General features: G+C 42.8%; 2 protein-coding genes across 3 annotated transcripts in view; one reads left to right on the top strand and one right to left on the bottom strand.

Annotated features, from left to right (window-relative positions):
• Positions 1-6,744, bottom strand: part of QRSL1 (glutaminyl-tRNA amidotransferase subunit QRSL1) — an 81,906-nt gene extending 75,162 nt beyond the window's left edge. The window contains exon 1 of one of the 2 annotated variants that reach the window (XM_040350186.1): positions 6,626-6,744. In XM_040350186.1, the coding sequence (XP_040206120.1) occupies positions 6,626-6,649 (24 nt within the window). In that variant the 5' untranslated portion in view covers positions 6,650-6,744. The remainder of the gene's footprint in view (positions 1-6,625) is intronic. The other variant, XM_040350187.1, reaches the window with a different exon arrangement.
• Positions 6,745-6,803: 59 nt separating this feature from the next.
• Positions 6,804-18,673, top strand: part of RTN4IP1 (reticulon 4 interacting protein 1) — a 41,061-nt gene continuing 29,191 nt past the window's right edge. Inside the window, exons 1-2 of the mRNA XM_040350188.1 lie at positions 6,804-7,387; positions 15,373-15,524. Of these exons, the coding sequence (XP_040206122.1) occupies positions 7,117-7,387; positions 15,373-15,524 (423 nt within the window). The 5' untranslated portion in view covers positions 6,804-7,116. The remainder of the gene's footprint in view (positions 7,388-15,372; positions 15,525-18,673) is intronic.

The following is an 18,673-nucleotide window of genomic DNA, read 5'->3' as shown; positions in this document are numbered from 1 at the left end:
AAAATTGTAATCGATTAATTTCATAATCGATTAGTTGTCGATTAATCGATTAGTTGTTTCGGCCCTAGTTAGTACTAGATCCAAATAGCTGATGGTCTCCTTATTTCAAAGGGCTGAGAATTTTAGACCATAACTGTTGCCATTCATAGCCCCTATAAATGATTCTAGGCTGCTTTGGGACCCTTCCCATAGCAGTATGATATCGTTGATATACCTTTTATAAAATTGAAGGCCTTGCCATTCTTGTCCACAATGTGAGCAGCCATTTGGCATTTTGTTTTTATGCAATCATTTAAAAAAAATTAAAACTGTATTACACTATGGCCCTGTTTTATGTTTATTTACCTGGGGTGTCTACCTGGGGTGGAGAGTTGAATCCTATTGAAAAGGTTTCCAGCTACAGCTCCATTGGCATATCAACAAGCTCACTGATATATCCAAAACGCCTGTTGTGACCTTTTTAGTTAAAGAGGTCGTCATGTCCATTTGGGAAGTAGGCAATTTACTCACACTCATCAGGTGATATTATTATTTAGGTACTTATATAGCGCTGTCAATTATGCAGCGCTTTACATATACGTTGTACATTCACATCAAAAAATATTAGCCTTGGTGACGATGTATGGATAAGAATCACAACACTAAGAATCTACATAGACTTTGGATTGATTGACTATTAGATTAATGAATTCATCACCAATATTATTAATTGTTCAGTTTTATATTTTATCAATTTATTCCTTTGATTTATCAATTAGCACTATTTTGTAAGGCAATAGATTTTTATTTTATTCATTAACCATTTTCTGTGTGGGGCACCTTTGAAAAATTTCACATGCATGTTAAACCAGCTTTTTTTTGTTAAAAAAATTCCTTAGAACCTCCAGACATGATATAGTTCCTGCAGAATAAAATGGTGGCTATTGAAATTTTTTGTTTGTCACACAATAGTTGTGCAGCCAATAGTCGAATGAAAATTGTCAGGAAAAAAAATGTACTTAACCTCTTCATGCCGATGCCTCCCAGCCCTTAAAAAGATTTATGATGCTGGAAGGCGGGGCTTAAGAGCATGTGACTGCTGTGATTGGCTGTCATGTGATCTAAAAACTCCCAATCACAAGCAGCTTTCGGTTAGGTGCGGGTAACTGAGGCAGAAGCGCAAACGCTCCTGGCAAATCGGTATTAGAGGTCGACCGATATATCGGCCAATAATTGGTGTTTATCAGCCGATTGTGCTGGGAAAGAAAGCCGATTAAACTTCAGCGAGATTAAACTTCAGCGCGACTTGCAAATAGCTTCTGTTATAGAACTCAATGCAAGTTGCCTGAGAAGTTTCCCCTGGAAGTGACTTCTCCCTCCTGGGCAGCCTGCCAAGTCGGAGATAAGAGATACAATGTTTAAACTTCAATGAACTGAACTCATGTGTAGGAGTGTTCTCAGTTTAACCATTTAAAGACAATCTTTTTTGACACTTGTTGCTTACAAGTAAAAATACTGTATTTTCTACTAGAAAATCACTTAGAACCCCCAAACATTATATATATATATTTTTTTAGCAGAGACCCTAAGAAATAAAATAGCGATTGTTGCAATATTTTATGTCACACGGTATTTGCGCAGCGGTCTTTCAAACGCAATTATTTTTGGAAAACTTTAATGAATTAAAAAAAAAAAAAAAAAAACGAAAGAGTAAAGTTAGCCCATAAGTTTTAAAATTCCTGTTTTTGTGTATTTAAGATATATATATTGTTTAATCTAAATTATACATACAAGTGCACTGATTGGAGGCTTGCTGTGTTTAAAATAAATGTTTAAATGTAAGAAATTTTCTGTATCACTTATTACTTAGCGGAGTAATAATGGGACTTCTGCTTTTCGGAATCCTCCCCTCCTCCAGTGTCACATTTGGCAGCTTTCAGGGGGGAGGAGGGAGCAGATACCTGTGTAATCCAAGTATTTGCTCCCTCTTCCGGGCATAGATCACCGTGGTGACCTATGCCTCATTTGGAGCCTACTCCGCCCCCCAGCTGTCTTCTGGGAGACGCACAGGTCCCAGAAGACAGCAGGGACCAGTGGGATCGCGCATGCACAACAGGGAACCAGGAAGTGAAGCTGCAAGGCTTCCTGATTCCCTTACCGAAGATGTCGGCAGCAGCACCCGAGGAAAAAATCGGCTTTGGGTGCCGACATCGCGTGCGCCCAGGACAGGTAAGTGTCCATATATTAAAAGCCAACAGCTGCAGTATTTGTAGCTGCTGACTTTTAATTTTTTTTTCAGCAGAACTCCGCTGCTTTTACACTGGACTGTCATTCTAGTGGCACTATTTAGCTGCTAGCGGGGCGCTTATATCCCAGCTAGCGGCCAATAAAGGGGTTAAATGCTCTAGTGTAGCGCCACTGCAGAAGCGCTTTGCAGGCTCTTCGGCAGCAGTGCCGTTTATTTCAATGGGCAGGAGTGGTATAAACCGCTCCAAAGATGCTGCTTGCAGGACTTTTTTTTAACGTCCTGCCAGCGCACCGCCTCAGTGTGAAAGCACTCAGGCTTTTACACAGACTGCAGGGGAGACGTTTTTGCAGGCACTTTACAGGCGCCATTTGTAGCCCAAAAGCGCCTGAAAACGCTCCAGTGTGAAAGGGGTCTAACTGTTAGATTTTATGAGATGAAGGGCGAGGAAAATAAATAAATCGGCCTAACATATCGGCCCAAATAAATCGGCATCATATATCGGCCGCCGCAATTTCTAAATATCGGTATCGGCCAGAGAAAAACCCATATCGGTCGACCTTTAATCCGTATTGACAGCAATTTACGCAAATATGCACCCCCTTGGCACCAAGGACCAGGTGCCAAGAGGCAACTTGTTTGCGTGTGGCCGGCGCCAAGGGGTTAAATGAATTTTCGTGCACACAAACACAATATAACATTTAATAAACCAAGATACCAAACGTCATGATTTAAAATGGCTGACTAAAAAGAGACTTAAGAGCTAGTTTACATCAGCCTGCACACTAATATAAGTGTGCCTGGTGTCTGTTGTGTAGGGGCATTAGGGCTGGCACTAGGCCTTATTACAACACACTGCACTGTTTACATTTTCATTTAACTTTATTGAAGTGTCACAAAATGACACTTTATTCACCTTTAGGCACTACAGCATGTTGCAACGCAGTGTAGTGACATGGTGCACACCTTACCACACTTGTATTGTGGGAACAGAGCACACAGGAAGTGCATTAAGCTTGAGTATGTTTGGATCCTAGCTATAAACTCACGTGCTTGCTTTGTGCACTGGTGCGCAGTTATGTTGTAACAGGAAGGGGCCATCCCCACGTTCCTACAAAGTTGGGAGCTTAAAATTGTTCAAAATGTTCCATTCACTGGAACTAAGGGGCCAAGCCCAACCACTGAAAAACAACCCTAAACCATACTCCCCCTCTACTAAACGATTTGGACCAGTGCACAAAGCTAGGGGATAGATTTATGGCATTTTTATAAAAAAATGTTTTACTAGTAATGGCGGCGATCTGCGTTTTTTATCGTGACTGCTATAGTATGGCGGACACATTTGACACTATTTTGGGACCCTTTTCATTTACACAGCGATCAGTGCAATAAAAATGCACCGATTACTGTGTAAATGACACTGGCAGGGAAGGGGTTAAACACTAGTCTGTGATCAAGGGGTTAAGTGTGTCCTAGGGAGTGATTCTAACTGTGGGGGGATGGGCTACCACTGACATGACAGAGATCACTGCTCCCGATGACAGGGAGCAGTAGAAGCCCGTCATGTCACTAGGCAGAACAGGGAAATGCCTTGTTTACATAGAGAACACTGCGGGCGCTAGCAGCCAAATTAAAGGGGGCGTAAGGGGGGGGCAGCGCCCGAGGGCCCCCTATTCTGACTGCGTAGATGTTGATTTTTGAAAGCAGAGGCAAGCCTGATGATCTCACAGGTTTTCTAATCCAACAGAACACCGCTGCTTTCAAAAATCAACATCTAAACAGTCAGTCAGAATTTTAAATACTGTATTTCACTATATAAGCTGAGTTTACTGTTAAAAATAACAGTGAAATGTATAACTCCGTTGGGTATAACATAAGGTGAATTTTTTTTTTTATACTAGTATTGGCGGCGATCAGCGACTCATAGCGGGACTGCGATATTGCGGTGGACAAATCGGACACTAATGACACTTTGTGGCAACCAGTGACACTAAAAAAGTGATCAGTGCTAAAAATATGCACTGTCACTTTACTAATGACACTGGCTGGGAAGGGGATAACATCGAGGGCAATCAAAAAGGTGAAATGTGTGCCTAACAAGTGTTTTTTCACTGTGGGGAGGTGCTTTTAATAAGGGAAGACATAGATACCTGTACCTGCTTTGCAGGAACACAGGATCAATGTCTTCCATACTGACAGAACGGCAATCTGCCTTGTTTACATAGGCAGACCACAGTTCTGTCTTTGAACATAACAATCAGCGGTTACTGGTGGACATCTGGTGCGCCCGAGCCGCTGATTGGCTCCCATACCCAGAAATGCAGGATTACGTATACAGTATACATGATCCTGCGCAGCCGTCCTGTAGTAGAGAATCTGCTATCAGGCGATCAGCAACTGGTTAACATCATCAGCATTATGATAACTCACAGGCAGCAGGCACTCTACTATGGCTCTGTCACAGTGTGTCACTTAACATGGCTGCTGGGTGCTGATACATATGACCAATAAGTTGCCAAAATCAGCATCCAGCAGACATGTTATGTGACACACTGCAATGTAGTCTATTCATACACCCCCAAAGCACTACTGCGTTGAAGTCTTGAAGGCACTGGCAGCCCCACGATCTGATCCGCTTTCTCTCTGTTTCTGCTGCACACTGTCAGCTGAGCCCAGCTGCCTCTCTCTGCCCGTCACTACCGCCGCCCCCTGCCTGCTTCACAGCCTCTCAAGTCTCACTCTCCGTGCCCGGCTACTACTGGGTGGGGAGCGGAGGAAGATCACTCCGCCAGGCAAGGCAAGGAGAAAAGCAGGCAGGCGGCTGGCCGGGACTTGAGCCAAGGCGAACATGAATGGGCGTGTGCCCGAAACTGAAGAAATGGTCCCTCCGCTCTGACCAGTACACGATCATCAGAAAGGGGCACAGATAATGAAAAAAAGACACCCCCCTAAGCTAGTAGGTGCAGTGGAGCAGGGGTATTTCTTTTTTAATTCTGCACTGACTGTTTTTGAATTTGCCCCAGCCCCTGTTCAAATCCAATCTGGGGACAGTGTCCTCAACCCGGGGACTGTCCCTGAAACTGGGGATGTCTGGTCACCCTACATTCCCCCCCAAAAATGACATGCCAAATGTGGCATGTCAGGGGGTTAGGAGTCCTTAAAGCGGGAGTTCACCCGAAAAAAAAATTTTAACAGTAGATTGAGGCTCATTTTGTCAAGGGAAATCGGGTAGTTTTTTTTAAATCGATGCAGTACTTACCGTTTTAGAGAGCGATCTTCTCCGCCGCTTCCGGGTATGGTCTTCGGGACTGGGCGTTCCTATTTGATTGACAGGCTTCCGACGGTCACATACATCCGCGTCACGAGTAGCCGAAAGAAGCCGAATGTCGGTGCGGCTCTATATGGCGCCTGCGCACCAACGTTCGGCTACTTTCGGAAAATCGTGACGCGGATGTATGCGACCGTCGGAAGCCTGTCAATCAAGTAGGAACGTCCAGTCCCGCAGCCCATACCCGGGAAGCGGCGGAGAAGATGCATCTCTAAAACGGTAAGCACTGCTTCGATTGTAAAAAAAACACCCGATTCCCCTTCACAAAACGAGCATCAATCTAATGTTAAAAAAAAAAAGGTTTTAGGGTTAACCTCCACTTTTGGATGGAATTGTGCTTTAATTTTGATTCTACAGGCATGAAGTGAAAGCGGTGGTTCACCCTCCATAGCAACATTTTAGCATAAAATTAGGCATAGTAGCGCGAGCTACAGTATGCCCGTCTTGATTTTTTTCGCCCGGTACTCACAGTGCAATCCTCTATAGAAGATTCCGACTCCCCGCAGGGATTGGGCGTTCCTATCCAGACGGAGGATGATTGACGGCCGGCTCTGGCACATCACGCTCCCCGAAGACAGCCGGAGTAGGTCTCGGCTCTTCACGGCGCTATACGGCGCCTGCGCACAGACTATGCGCAGGCGCCGTGAAGAGCCAAGCCTATTTCGGCTATTTCGGGAGAAGCGTGACGTGCCAGAGCCGGCCGTCAATCATCCTCCGTCTGGATAGAAACGCCCATTCCCCGCTGGGAGTCGGAATCTTCTATAGAGGATTGCACTGTGAGTACCGGGCAAAAAAAATCACGCTACTATGCCTAATTTTATGCTAGAAGAAATTATTTTTTATTTTTTTTTGTTTATAGGGTGAACCCCCGCTTAAAGGGAATTCTCTTCAAAGGGGGACTGAAAAAAAACATTCCCTACTACATTCAAACGTACTATGGTTATATGAGCTGACAAGTGTTTTCAGCTCTAAGTCATACAAGCTGTGACATTCTAACCCCAGCACCGAATTTAATTCAATTATCCTTTACCGATATCAAAGCGAAACAAAACCTCTTCGTATTAATCACTCACCTCACGTAAACTTATCCCAAGCATTATTATACTGAACAGACAACTACATAGTCGTGATGCGCACGGAAGCCGACATGTGTTGGTTGGCAAACAGACACCTGACAATGTCAAAAGAGCGGATTGGTCATTATTTTAGTAAACCGTGACCCCTATGGAAAGAAGCACAACGAGGCTCGGAACGCGGAAGTGCCTAGAGGACACTGAGGAGACAAGACCATGAGAACAAGAGAAACACGGAGAACGAGGACAGAGCGGGGGAATTAATATTACAATTCGCAGGCTTGAATATTGTAATGTGGCAGTTCTTTTCTTTGAACTCATGTTTTATGTGAGAAGTTTGACAAAGGTCTCAGTGTATTCACCTACAGCTGCTGGGGTAGCTTAATACCAATGGGCACATTATTCACAAAGTGATGTGTTCTTCATAGAAACTGACATTTGCACGTTGAATATTTGGAACTAATAGCTCTGTTTTATAGATTGCACTGATAATGCTCAGTATGGCATGTAGTAGATGTTTGTGGAGGACTGCTGGTTTATATAAGAGACCAATTCGAATAATAACACCTGGGAAGAACAGAGGAATCCATGTGTCATCTGTAAGAAACACCATCATGCCAGCGTGGGTGATCGACGATTACGGGAAGAATGATGTCCTGCGCTTCAATGAAAATATGCTTTTCCCTGTCATCAATTACCCCAATGAAATCATCATCCAGGTGCATGCTGCAAGTATCAACCCCATTGATGTCAATATGAGAAGTGAGTATGGATCAGTGCACCTTCAGTCCTAGTTTACTATGATCACCATTAAGGATGAGCTCCGGCGTGTTCCCACACTCCATGTGCAGAGCCCGCACCGCGCTAATCACAGGCAGGGAGACATTATCCCGATGCTCGGCTGCAGAGATCGGGAAATGCCTCCCTGCCTGTGATTAGCGCAGCGCGGTGCTGACCTCCTGGCAGGCTCTGCACATGGACTGTGCGAACACGCCGGAGCTCATCCTTAATCACCATACACTGAGCATGTGCAGAAAGCTGGAGTATTCAGTCTGGATTCCAATTGGCTGCAGACGACTGCCCCGGATGGTTTACTTATTGGGTGCAGTCATAAAACATTCCGATCTTTTGTGTCTTCCGTATAGGAAAACAGAATGAGAACATAAAGTGAGGATTATTTATCAAAGCCATGACCCAATTCACCAGGGGTTGTAAAGGTTCGTCTTTTATTTTCTAAATTGGTTCCTTTAAGCTAGTGCATTGTTGGTTCACTTACCTTTTCTTTCGATTTCCCTTCTAAATGTTTTTTTTTCTTTGTTTAAATTTCCAACTTCCTGTTTGTCCTTAGTAAGCTTGCCTCCATCATCATCAATCAAAGTCATTTAGAACAGATTACTGAACACCTTACTGAGGAGAAACAGGAAGTGAGAAATTCAGACAAAGATAACAAAGAAAAAAAACATTTAGAAGGGAAATTTAAGGAAAAGGTAAGTGAACCAACAATGCACTAGCTTAAAGGAACCTATTTAGAAAATAAAAAACGAACCTTTACAACCCCTGTAATTCTCACAGTCTGATTGTCCAGTCAACTTAACCACTTAAGGACCGCCTCCTGCACATATACGTCGGCAGAATGGCACGGCTGGGCACAAGTACTACCTCTTTAAGTGCCCAGCCGTGGGTTGCGTGCGCGCACCCGCGACCCGGTCCGAAGCTCCGTGACCATGACACCCGCGGACCCGATCGCCGCTGGAGTCCCACGATTGGTCTCCGGAGCTGAGGAACGGGGAGAGCTGTGTGTAAACACAGCTTCCCCGTTCTTCACTGTTGCGCCGTCATTGATCGTGTGTTCCATTTTATAGGGAAGCACAATCAATGACGTCACACCTACAGCCACACCCCCCTATAGTTAGAAACACAAATGAGGTCACACTTAACCCCTTCAGCACCCCCTTGTGGTTAACTCCCAAACTGCAATTGTCATTTTCACAGTAAACAATGCATTTTTAATGTTTTTTTTGCTGTGAAAATGACAATGGTCCCAAAAAAGTGTCAAAATTGTTCGAAGTGTCCGCCATAATGTCGCAGTCACGAAAAAAATCGCTGATTGCCGTCGGTACTAATCACATGCAGTGAGACATTGTACCGATGCGCGGCTGCAGAGATCGGGAAATGTCTCCCTGCCTGTGATTAGTGCAGCGCAGTGCCGACTTCCTGGCAGGCTCTGCACATGGGTTATGCGAACACGCCGGAGCTCATCCCTACTCCTAAACATAACAATTCATCTTTTTTCAGTCAGGCAGACCCTTGCACCACTTAGTAGTTGGTAGATCTAAGGGCTCATTCAGATAGTCGTACATGGCCCAGATCAGTGAATTTCTGCAGAGGGTACAGCCAAGTGTTTGTGATCAGCTACAGATGCTCTGCCAGTACAAATCAATAACAGGCTTCCAATGTATAACACATGTGTGTATCACACATGAAGTAAGCGATTACCTGCAGTTAGGGACAGATAAGTGACTCTGCATGCAAACTGCCTGCATACAAAGCCACTCATCCCTCCCATGCAACTGACAATGTCAGCTCTCATTATTTGTATGGACTTCCTGTGAACAGCTTATCTTAAACACCTGGCCACACCTCATGCAGAAATCTGATGATCTGGGCAGTGAACAGCCATGTAAATTTAAGCAGCTGATTTATGAGTCTGTTTATACTTTAAAAGAGAAGTATGGGAATCCAAATTTTGCCATAATCATACTTGCCTAGGTAGATGCAGCATGGGACTGGATCCCTGAGCAGAGAGCTGCTGCCTGTCAATCAGCAGCTCTCTTGCTCAGCTCCTCCATGCTCATTGGAGCGCTAAGCTGTGGAGGGGCAGGGAGCGGCGGTCTCATTGGCTCACTGAGACAGCCATCAGTCCTGGCAGATCCATGCTCCCAGAGTTGGGATGACGTGGTGCCTGAACTGATCTATGTGACGTCAGCAGAGAGCAGATTTCAGTCCGCGATCCGCTGAAAAGGGGTCACGGGAGTGCAAAATGAATTTCACTTCTGTGACCCTTAGAAGAAGCCCAGCCAAACGAGCTTTAGGCCCCATGCACACTGGACGTTTTTAACAGCAGCTATTTTTGGTCCATGCACACATAGGCTGTTATCAGCAGTTTTTGGCTTTAAAAAAACCCCTAAAATTAGTGGGTTATGAGAGGAGTTTTTCAGCTGTAAAAACAATCTAATACCAATAAACGCTCAAAAGTGTCTCGCCAGCGGTTTTTAAAGTTTTTGATCCATTGGAACAAAAACCCAATTAAAACGTTGAAAAAGTCACTGCAAAGCTACTGGCGTTTTTATATTGTATTGTATATATTTTAACGTCCAGTGTGCATGAGGCCCACTTGCATGCCCCTGTGAAAAACGTTGGCACCTAAAATTCTCCATAAATTGTACTTTAAAAGTGTTCACAGCTCTCACTCTGATGGTCACTGAAATACTGCCACATGTGTAGTACAATTTATGTTTACATACATATGTGTACCCTACACTGTTGGATTTGAGCATGTATAGGGATGCTTTTTAATACACATATACAGGGCTGGACTGGGACAGAAATTTGGCCCTGGACTTCATCCAGACTGGCCCACTTTGACAGGTCTCTCCCATGGCGGCCGGACAAGCTCTTTCAAGCTCTCCATTGATACAGTATCCAGAGAATGACAGCAGTTAATGCAGAAGTGATGTAATCCATGGGAACCACTGCGGCAGCTGCTAGCAGGGAAGAGATGGGGGGGGGGTGCACACCTCCAGAGCTTTTAAAGTGATCAGAGCAACCCAGATCCCTTTAATCTAAAAGCCCTTCACCTGCCCTAAAAATGAATTGCACGTTCATGGCTGCAGCTGTGCAAATTGCTTTAACCCCTTGAGTACCAGGACAGTTATAAATGTACCTTAACAGACAAGAGGGGTTAATAAAGTGTATCTAAAGCAAAATGTGTGTTGTAATTTTTATATATATATTTTTTTATTACAAACATGTTATATACCTGCTCTGTGTAATGGTTTTGCACAGAGCATCCATGGTCGGAGAACATGACCATGCAGGGAACACATTAAAGTATTTTTTTCTTGACGCTTTTTATGCATTACGATAAAAAGCGTTTTGAATGCAGCAGTCGCCCCAGCACCCCCCAACATTTACCTGAGCCTTATCTCCATCCAGCGATGTCCACGAGTGTCTCGGCCATCCAAGACGTCCCCTACTGATTAGCTGAGACACAGCAGCGGCTCCATTGGCTCTCGCCGCTGTCAATCAAACTCAGGCAATCAGGAGATAGAGGGGTGGGGCCGAACCGCTGTACATGTCTGAATGGACACACAGCGCTGGGGCAAGGCTTGGGTACCCCCATAGCAAGCTGCTTGCTGTGGGGGCACTCAACAGGAGGGAGGGGCCAGGAGCACAAAAGAAGGACCCGAGAAGAGGAGGATCTGGGCTGCTTTGTGCAAATCCACTGTAACAGAGCAGGTAAGTATAACATGTTTGTTATTTTTATAGAGAAAAAAAAACAGAGTTTATAATCACTTTAAGGTAAAAAAAAACGTATACTTTAGAACCTTATTTAATAAAGTTAGTGTAAGTACCTAAATATATTTGTATATTCGCTTCTAGTAATCTTATGCACAACTGAACTCGGGGGGGGGGGGGGGGGGGAATAGCGAACAGTGATGACCAGTCAGACTCTACTGCATGGGTGCTCAACCTGTGGCCCTCCAGCTGTTGGGGAGCTACACATCCCATGAGGAATTGCAAGGCTAACACTTACAAGCATGACTCCCAAAGGCAGAGGCTTGATGCAAAGTGTAGTTCTGCAACAGCTGGAGGGCCACAGGCTTGAGCACCCATGCTTTACTGCTTCTCCCATTCATTTAACACTGAGCACTGCTGACTGGACAATTAGCACACTTATAAGGTCATTAGTCTGTTCACTCTGCCCTCTTCAACTGTCAGCATGCTCTGTTTACAAGTGTGCTTGTAGCAAAGCCTGTTTGGCTCCTGGGACTAGTTTCCCTCTCTTAAGCCGGCCATAGGTAGGTTTGAATCTTGACTGACACAACAGTGACTGGCCCAGATTTGGTCCATGTACTGTATAAGCAGGCTGAATGTACCCAAGTCGTTCCATTGATTGACTTGGGTACAACCAGTATGTTGAATTTTTTGACAGCGGCTATAACCCCTAGCAGTAATCACTGTGTTTTCCCGGCAGGGACTGCAAACCTAGCATGTTGACCGCATTTTGCAATTGAGATTTGGGGACACCTACCCAAACAATTTTTTTTTTTAATTCCCTGGCATATACATACATTTCGCAACGTGCTGCTGATGTTAAATTGTCCTGGATATCAGGCATGGCCTAAAGGGACAAGGTTAAATATAATCTACCTAGTATCAGGATGGTTGGATTATGTGCCCCTCTTTTATTTAGTGGTCATTGTGTGTGCCCTCCTTTCATTGGTGGTCAGTGCCTGTGCCCTCCTTAAATTGGCAGTCTGTGTCTGTGCTTCTCTTACATTAATGATTAGTGTATTGTGCTTCTTTCACATTGGTGGTCACTAGTGTCTGTGAGTCTCACTCACTGAAGGGACATCCTAAGCCAGCATCGGCCCACTCACCAATAGAACTACACAACACAGCACCACTGAGGTTTGTATCAGGAGGGTGGGACGAGAGCAGCTATGAAAAATTCAAAAGCAAGATCTGCAGTGCCTTTGTACAGGAAAATTCTTCAATTACAATCACTTTAAGCCATTAAAATATTAATATTTGACCTGGAATAAAAGAGTTGTGTTCTTCTTTTTTTATTTTTTTTATTTTGTTGCTTACCCCTTTTTTATCTTTTAAAATGGAAACAAAATGATGTGTTGAAGATCAGATTAACAAGTTTGTCTTGTTTGTCCACTCAAAAAAAATATTTGCATCACTTCAGTATTGTAATTCGTGTCCAACTGAATGCCAAATCAGTAGGCCTATAGCTGAAATGTAAAAATGTTTTGGTCCTGATGTGTATGTGATTGATGTTTTGTGCATATATGTATATATAAGAGAGAGAGAGATGTGCTCATAAGTTTACATACCCTGGCAGAATTTATGATTTCTTGGCCATTTTTCAGAGACTATGAATGATAACACAAAAACGTTTCTTTCACTTATTGTTATGCCGCGTACACACGACCGTTTTTCGGGTTGTAAAAAATTAAATTTTTAATGGTCTAGAAAAAACAACGTTTTTTTCAACCCGATTTATTGATAAACCGGCCTTACCTACACACGATTGTGAAAAAAAAAAATGCTCTAGTAAAGCGCGGTGACGTACAACACGTACAACTGCACTATAAAGGGGAAGTTCCATTCGGATGGCGCCACCCTTGGGCTTTTGCTGATTTCGTGTTGGTAAAAGACGATTTGCGCTTTTCAGTCTGTTACAGCGTGATGAATGTGCTATCTCCATTACGAACGCTAGTTTTACCGGAACGAGCACTCCCGTCTCATAACTTGCTTCTGAGCATGCACGTTTTTTTTCACGTCGTTAAAGCCCACACACAACCATTTTTTACGACGTTAAAAACAACGTGAAAAATTAGAGCATGTTCTAAATTTTTAATGCCCATTTTTTACGATCGTTTTTAATGACATAAAAAAAAACTTACTTTTTTACAACCCGAAAAACGGTCGTGTGTACGCGGCATCAGTGTTTGGCTGAAGCCATTTATTCTTATTTGACTGTGTTTACTCTTTTTAAATCCTAATGGCAACAGAAACTACCCAAATGACCCTGATCAAAAGTTTACATACCCCAGTTCTTAATACCGTTTATTGCCCCCTTTAACATCAAAAACAGCTTGAAGTCTTTTGTGGTATTTGTGGATGAGGCCCTTTATCTTCTCAGATGGTAAAGCTGCCCATTCCTCTTGGGAAAAAGCCTCCAGTTCCTGTAAATTCCTGGGCTGTCTTGCATGAACTGCACATTTGAGATCTCCCCAGAGTGGCTCAATGATATTGAGGTCAGGAGACTGAGATGGCCACTCCAGAACCTTCATTTTATTCTGCTAAAGCCAATGACAGGTGGGCTTGGCCTTGTGTTTTGGATCATTGTCATGTTGGAATGTCCAAGTACGTCCCATGCGCAGCTTCCTGGCTGACGAATGCAAATGTTCCTCCAGTATTTTTTGATAACATGCATTCATCTTGCCATCAATTTTGACCAAATTTCCTGTGCCTTTTGTAGCTCACACATCCCCAAAACATCAGCGATCCACCTCCGTGTTTCACAATAGGAATGGTGTACCTTTCATCATAGGCCTTGTGGACTTCTCTCCAAATTTAGCGTGTTTGGTTGTGGCCAAAAAGCTACATTTTGGTCTCATTACTCCAAATGACTTTGTGTCCGAAGGTTTGAGGCTCGTCTCTGTGCTGTTTGGCGTCTTGTAAGTGGGATACTTTGTGGCATTTGCGTAGTAATGGCTTTCTTCTGTCGACTTGACCATGCAGCCCATTTCTTCAAGTGCCTCTTTATTGTGCATTTTGAAACGGCCACACCACATGTTTTCAGAGAGTCCTGTATTTCATCTGAAGTTATTTGGGGGTTTTTCTTTGAATCCCGAACAATTTTCCTGGCAGTCGTGGCTGAAATTTTAGTTGGTCTACCGGACCGTGGTTTGGTTTTAACCGAACCCCCTCATTTTTCACTTCTTGATTAAAGTTTGAACACTGCTGATTGGCATTCTAAATTCATTGGATATCTTTTTTTTTTTTTAATGCCCCTTTCCTGTTTTATACAGTTCAACTACCTTTTCACGCAGATCCTTTGACAATTCTTTTGCTTTCCCCATGACTCAGAATCCAGAAACAGTGCAGCACTGGATGAAAGATGCAAGGGTCTGTCAGGAGTCCAGAAACTCTTTGACCTTTTATATATATACACACACACACACACAAATTACAAACAAACAGATCACAGGTGAGGATAATTACCTTTTAATAGCCATTCAAACCCCTTTGTGTCAACTTGTGTGCATCAGGCCAAAATCACCAGGGTATGTAAACTTTTTGACTAGGGTCATTTCGGTAGTTTCTGTTTTCATTATGATTTAAAGAGACTACACACAGTTGATTGATAATAAATGGCTTCAGTCAAACACTAACCATGAGTGAAAGAAATGTTTTTGCCTTATCATTCATATTCTCTGAAAAATGGCCCAGATATCATAAATTCAGCCAGGGTATGTAAACTTATGAACCCAACTGTGTGTGTGTGTGTGTGTGTGTATATATATATATATATATATATATATATATATATATGTATATGTGTGTGTGCATAAATTGTTAGAGTAGCCATGTAGGCAGTATACCTAAGCTTTGGTATATTTTCTGATACTTGTAATTGAATGATATGTTCCTTTGTTAATCATGATTTGCAGAAATCTATGATCCAGAACAGTGTTTCCCAACTCCAGTCCTCAAGGTGCCCCAATGGGTCATGTTTTCAGGTCTTCCATTATTTTGCACAGGTGATTTGATCAGTTTCACTGCCTTAGTAATTACCACAACCATTTCATCTGAGGGAAATCCTGAAAACATGACCTGTTGGGGTGCTTTAAGAACTGGAGTATAGAAACGCCTAATCTAGAAAGATGTGACCAGTGAATCCAGTAAATGTTGCTGTCAGTGTGTAACCAAATATACATATTTTGCAGATGGTTATGGAGCTGCCAGCCTGAGTATGACTCGTGATCCCCTGCTCATGAAAACAGCGGGCAGTGAGTTCCCTATAATTCTAGGAAGAGATGTTTCCGGAGTTGTAATGGAGTGTGGACTTGCAGTGAAATACTTTAAACCTGGAGATAAGGCAAGTTTTTTTTTAAATGAAAAGTTTTGCTAGATTGATAGCTCTTCAGATGTACCAATGCGTGGTCAAAAATGATCTCTACACACCTGAAACTCTTTGCATGTTTTTTTAGTAACAAAGTATTTTTCTATACATGTCATATGGTCCCCCAATAGTATCACAATCAATACTTGTTTGTTGTAAATACCTGCAATCTGTGTAACAAGTCAGATTTATTTTGTTCGAAGATCATTCATGACGGAACAATAAACATTCTCAATTGTGCTGTAGAGTTAACAAAGAATAGCCCATGTGGCTGAGACCTGCTTGATAATGAAGTGATCTGGACACTTGACCAAAGACTTTTTCAGTAGTGTTTAAAGCATTTTGTTGCCATTGTCTGCAAAACATACTTCATTAAAGTGGATGTAAAACCTCACATATACTCAGTGAAGTGAACAGCCTCAGATGATACACAGAGATGAAACAAATCTCCCTACATACGTTTTACATGCATATCTGTTGTCTTCAGCTTTATATACTGTTTAGAAAGTGCACATCCTGCTAAAATGTTCTCTTCCTGATTCACCTGTGGGTGTGGATTCTTACACTGTGAGACAGCTGATTGGAGGAAAGGCACACACCCCCTCTCCAAGTAGGCAGATAATAGACCAGCTCTCTGCTAATCTATTTATAGCACCCACCCTGACACAAAATTCAGGCTGGTTTTATCACCGTTGATGGAGAACTAGACAGAGAAGTTATCGTGACAGAAGAATGGAGCAAGAGAATGACACTGGACATACACTTTGAAGAGAGATAAGAAAACACAGCAAATATATGTGCCCAGCTCAAATTTCATGAATCAGGTTTACATCCACTTTAAATAGTTGAGATTTTAAATGGAAACTTTAATGGAAATCACATCGTACTGTTTAACAAACTGTTTTCCCTATGTTGTTGTCCTTCCCCCTTTTTTTTTTTTGTCTGATGAAAACTTGGCTATACTATTGTGAAAAAGAACCAGTTTTCCAACATCTGTAATGATTTGGACATATAGATCCCCTGCCCAATACTTGATTTGTAGACCCATGTAAATGATGTCACAAGTCAGTGTTCACTGTTTGGAAACATCTTATTTTAGGGATTCTTACTTTGTACTGCATGTCTTGTACACTTTAGATACATTCTACTTCCTCTTGGAATATTTCCTACAATAGGATAACACTATTATCACTGAATATGTAAGGAGATAAAACCATCTAAAAACAATCATTTTTGCTGAAGTGGGGTAGGGTTTGAAACTTGAATTGCTGCTTTTCAAAATGAGCTGCTCTGCTAAAAAAAGACGATCAATTTGTGTTGTCTGTACTCCGTTTAGAGACCGATGGGAGAGATGCTGTATCATGTATAAAATTATATCCGTGCTTAGTGAATAAGAATTAAATTAATAATAAATATAAAGCAGCTGAACACTATAACCCAGATATTGGGCACTAAACTAGAATACAAAATATAAAGTGCAGCGCTAAAATTATGCAGTTTAAAGCTTAGTACCGCCGAATTTTTTTTTAAATCGGCAGCTACAAAAAGTGTAGCCGTTGATATTTAATAATCAGACACTCGCCTGTCCCACGGTCCAGCGATGCAGGCGTAAGAAATACCGCTCTTCTCCACGGCACCAGCTCCCCCCCATGAAAAATTACATGCCAAATGTGGTATGTCAGGGGTTCACTTAAAGCGGAAGTTCCATTTTTGGGTGGAACTCCGCTTTAAGATGACACAATGCATGTGTTGCATGTGATAAGTGTAAAGTGCAAATGTGTAATAGACACAAAGGAAAAGAAAATTCATATATGACTAACGCAATGCATAAAAAGTATGTGTTAAACTATAAAGTGTAATATCAATATACAGTGCCAAATGTGATATCAAATAGCAGTGCAAATGTAAAAATGTCATATATGGCTGAAATTCAATGGAAGGGATCCCATGTGAGATATGAATCATTGATCAAAAGCTTGACAGCGTGATACCCATCACCACAGTAGGATTAAAGGCTTACCAGAAAGCCTGCGACCACCTTTTATTTAGGGGGGGGGGGGGGGGTCACAAAGCGATTTGTTGGATCAAGGATCCACGCAAGAGGTGTCCAAGTGTCTCCCACCAGAAGCCTCTATAAAACACTGGGCAATGATCAGGTAGCCTAAGTATCAGGATATGTAAATATGCAAGGATTATCGATACCTTTTAAAAAAAAAAAAATTATGCAAGGAAACAAAGATTTCAGATAGTGTGCGATGTCTCTTTCGGGATTTTTAAAAGTCTCCAATGCAAACAAACAGGTAAATGGTCCATAAGAGTGATCGCGCATGCACAGAACGTGTGTGCGTAGCGTCCCGACGATCGTTTCGTCATAATAGACGTCATCAGGTGTACATCCACACGCCTGCACTATATATACTCCATTGGCAAGACAAAGTAGCGATGCCATTGGTTAAACGAAATGTTCCAAAGGAGCTCATTGGATGAGCGAGCTTAGCCCATCAGGGATGAAGTGAGAAAAGTATTCAATGCAGCCATTGGTAGAATTATGTCCATCGTCCTGGGAAGGCACAGAATTAAAGGGGGAAAATAAAGGCACAAAAAATGCCAAAAAAAAACCCTGCAAGACAAAGGCATAATGAGCTAGTATGCATAGCCTACTAGTTCATTATGTAATACACGCCTCCGATCGAAGCCCCCGCAGCCTTCCTCGTACACCACTCGAGCGGCCGACATCTTTCCCAGTGGTTACTTCCGGGTATCGCAGCTCCCGCGCTGTGATTGGCCGGAGCCACAGTGATGTCACTCCCGTGCATGCGCGTGGGTGCCGCTAGTCAGGCCCTCCTTTTTGGAACGGCACGATTGTTGTTGCTAAAGTGCGCATGTGCCGTAGACAGCGGCACCCGTGATTTTAGTAAATATCTCCTAAACCGTGGAGATATTTCAAGCATCTACAGGCAAGCTTTAATCTAGGGTTACCTGTTGGTTAAAGTGGTTGTAAAGGGTTTACAACCACTTTACTTAAAACTACAAACCAATGGAAAAAGGCACGTGCTGCCATCTTGTGGTGAAATGAGAAAATAAAAATATCCAAATGGATAATTGCAAAGGCTTGCTTCACTGTG

The sequence above is a fragment of the Rana temporaria genome, chromosome 4 (genome assembly GCF_905171775.1).
Source record: "Rana temporaria chromosome 4, aRanTem1.1, whole genome shotgun sequence".
Lineage (NCBI taxonomy): Eukaryota > Metazoa > Chordata > Amphibia > Anura > Ranidae > Rana > Rana temporaria.
This window is presented reverse-complemented; position numbering and strand designations above follow the sequence as displayed.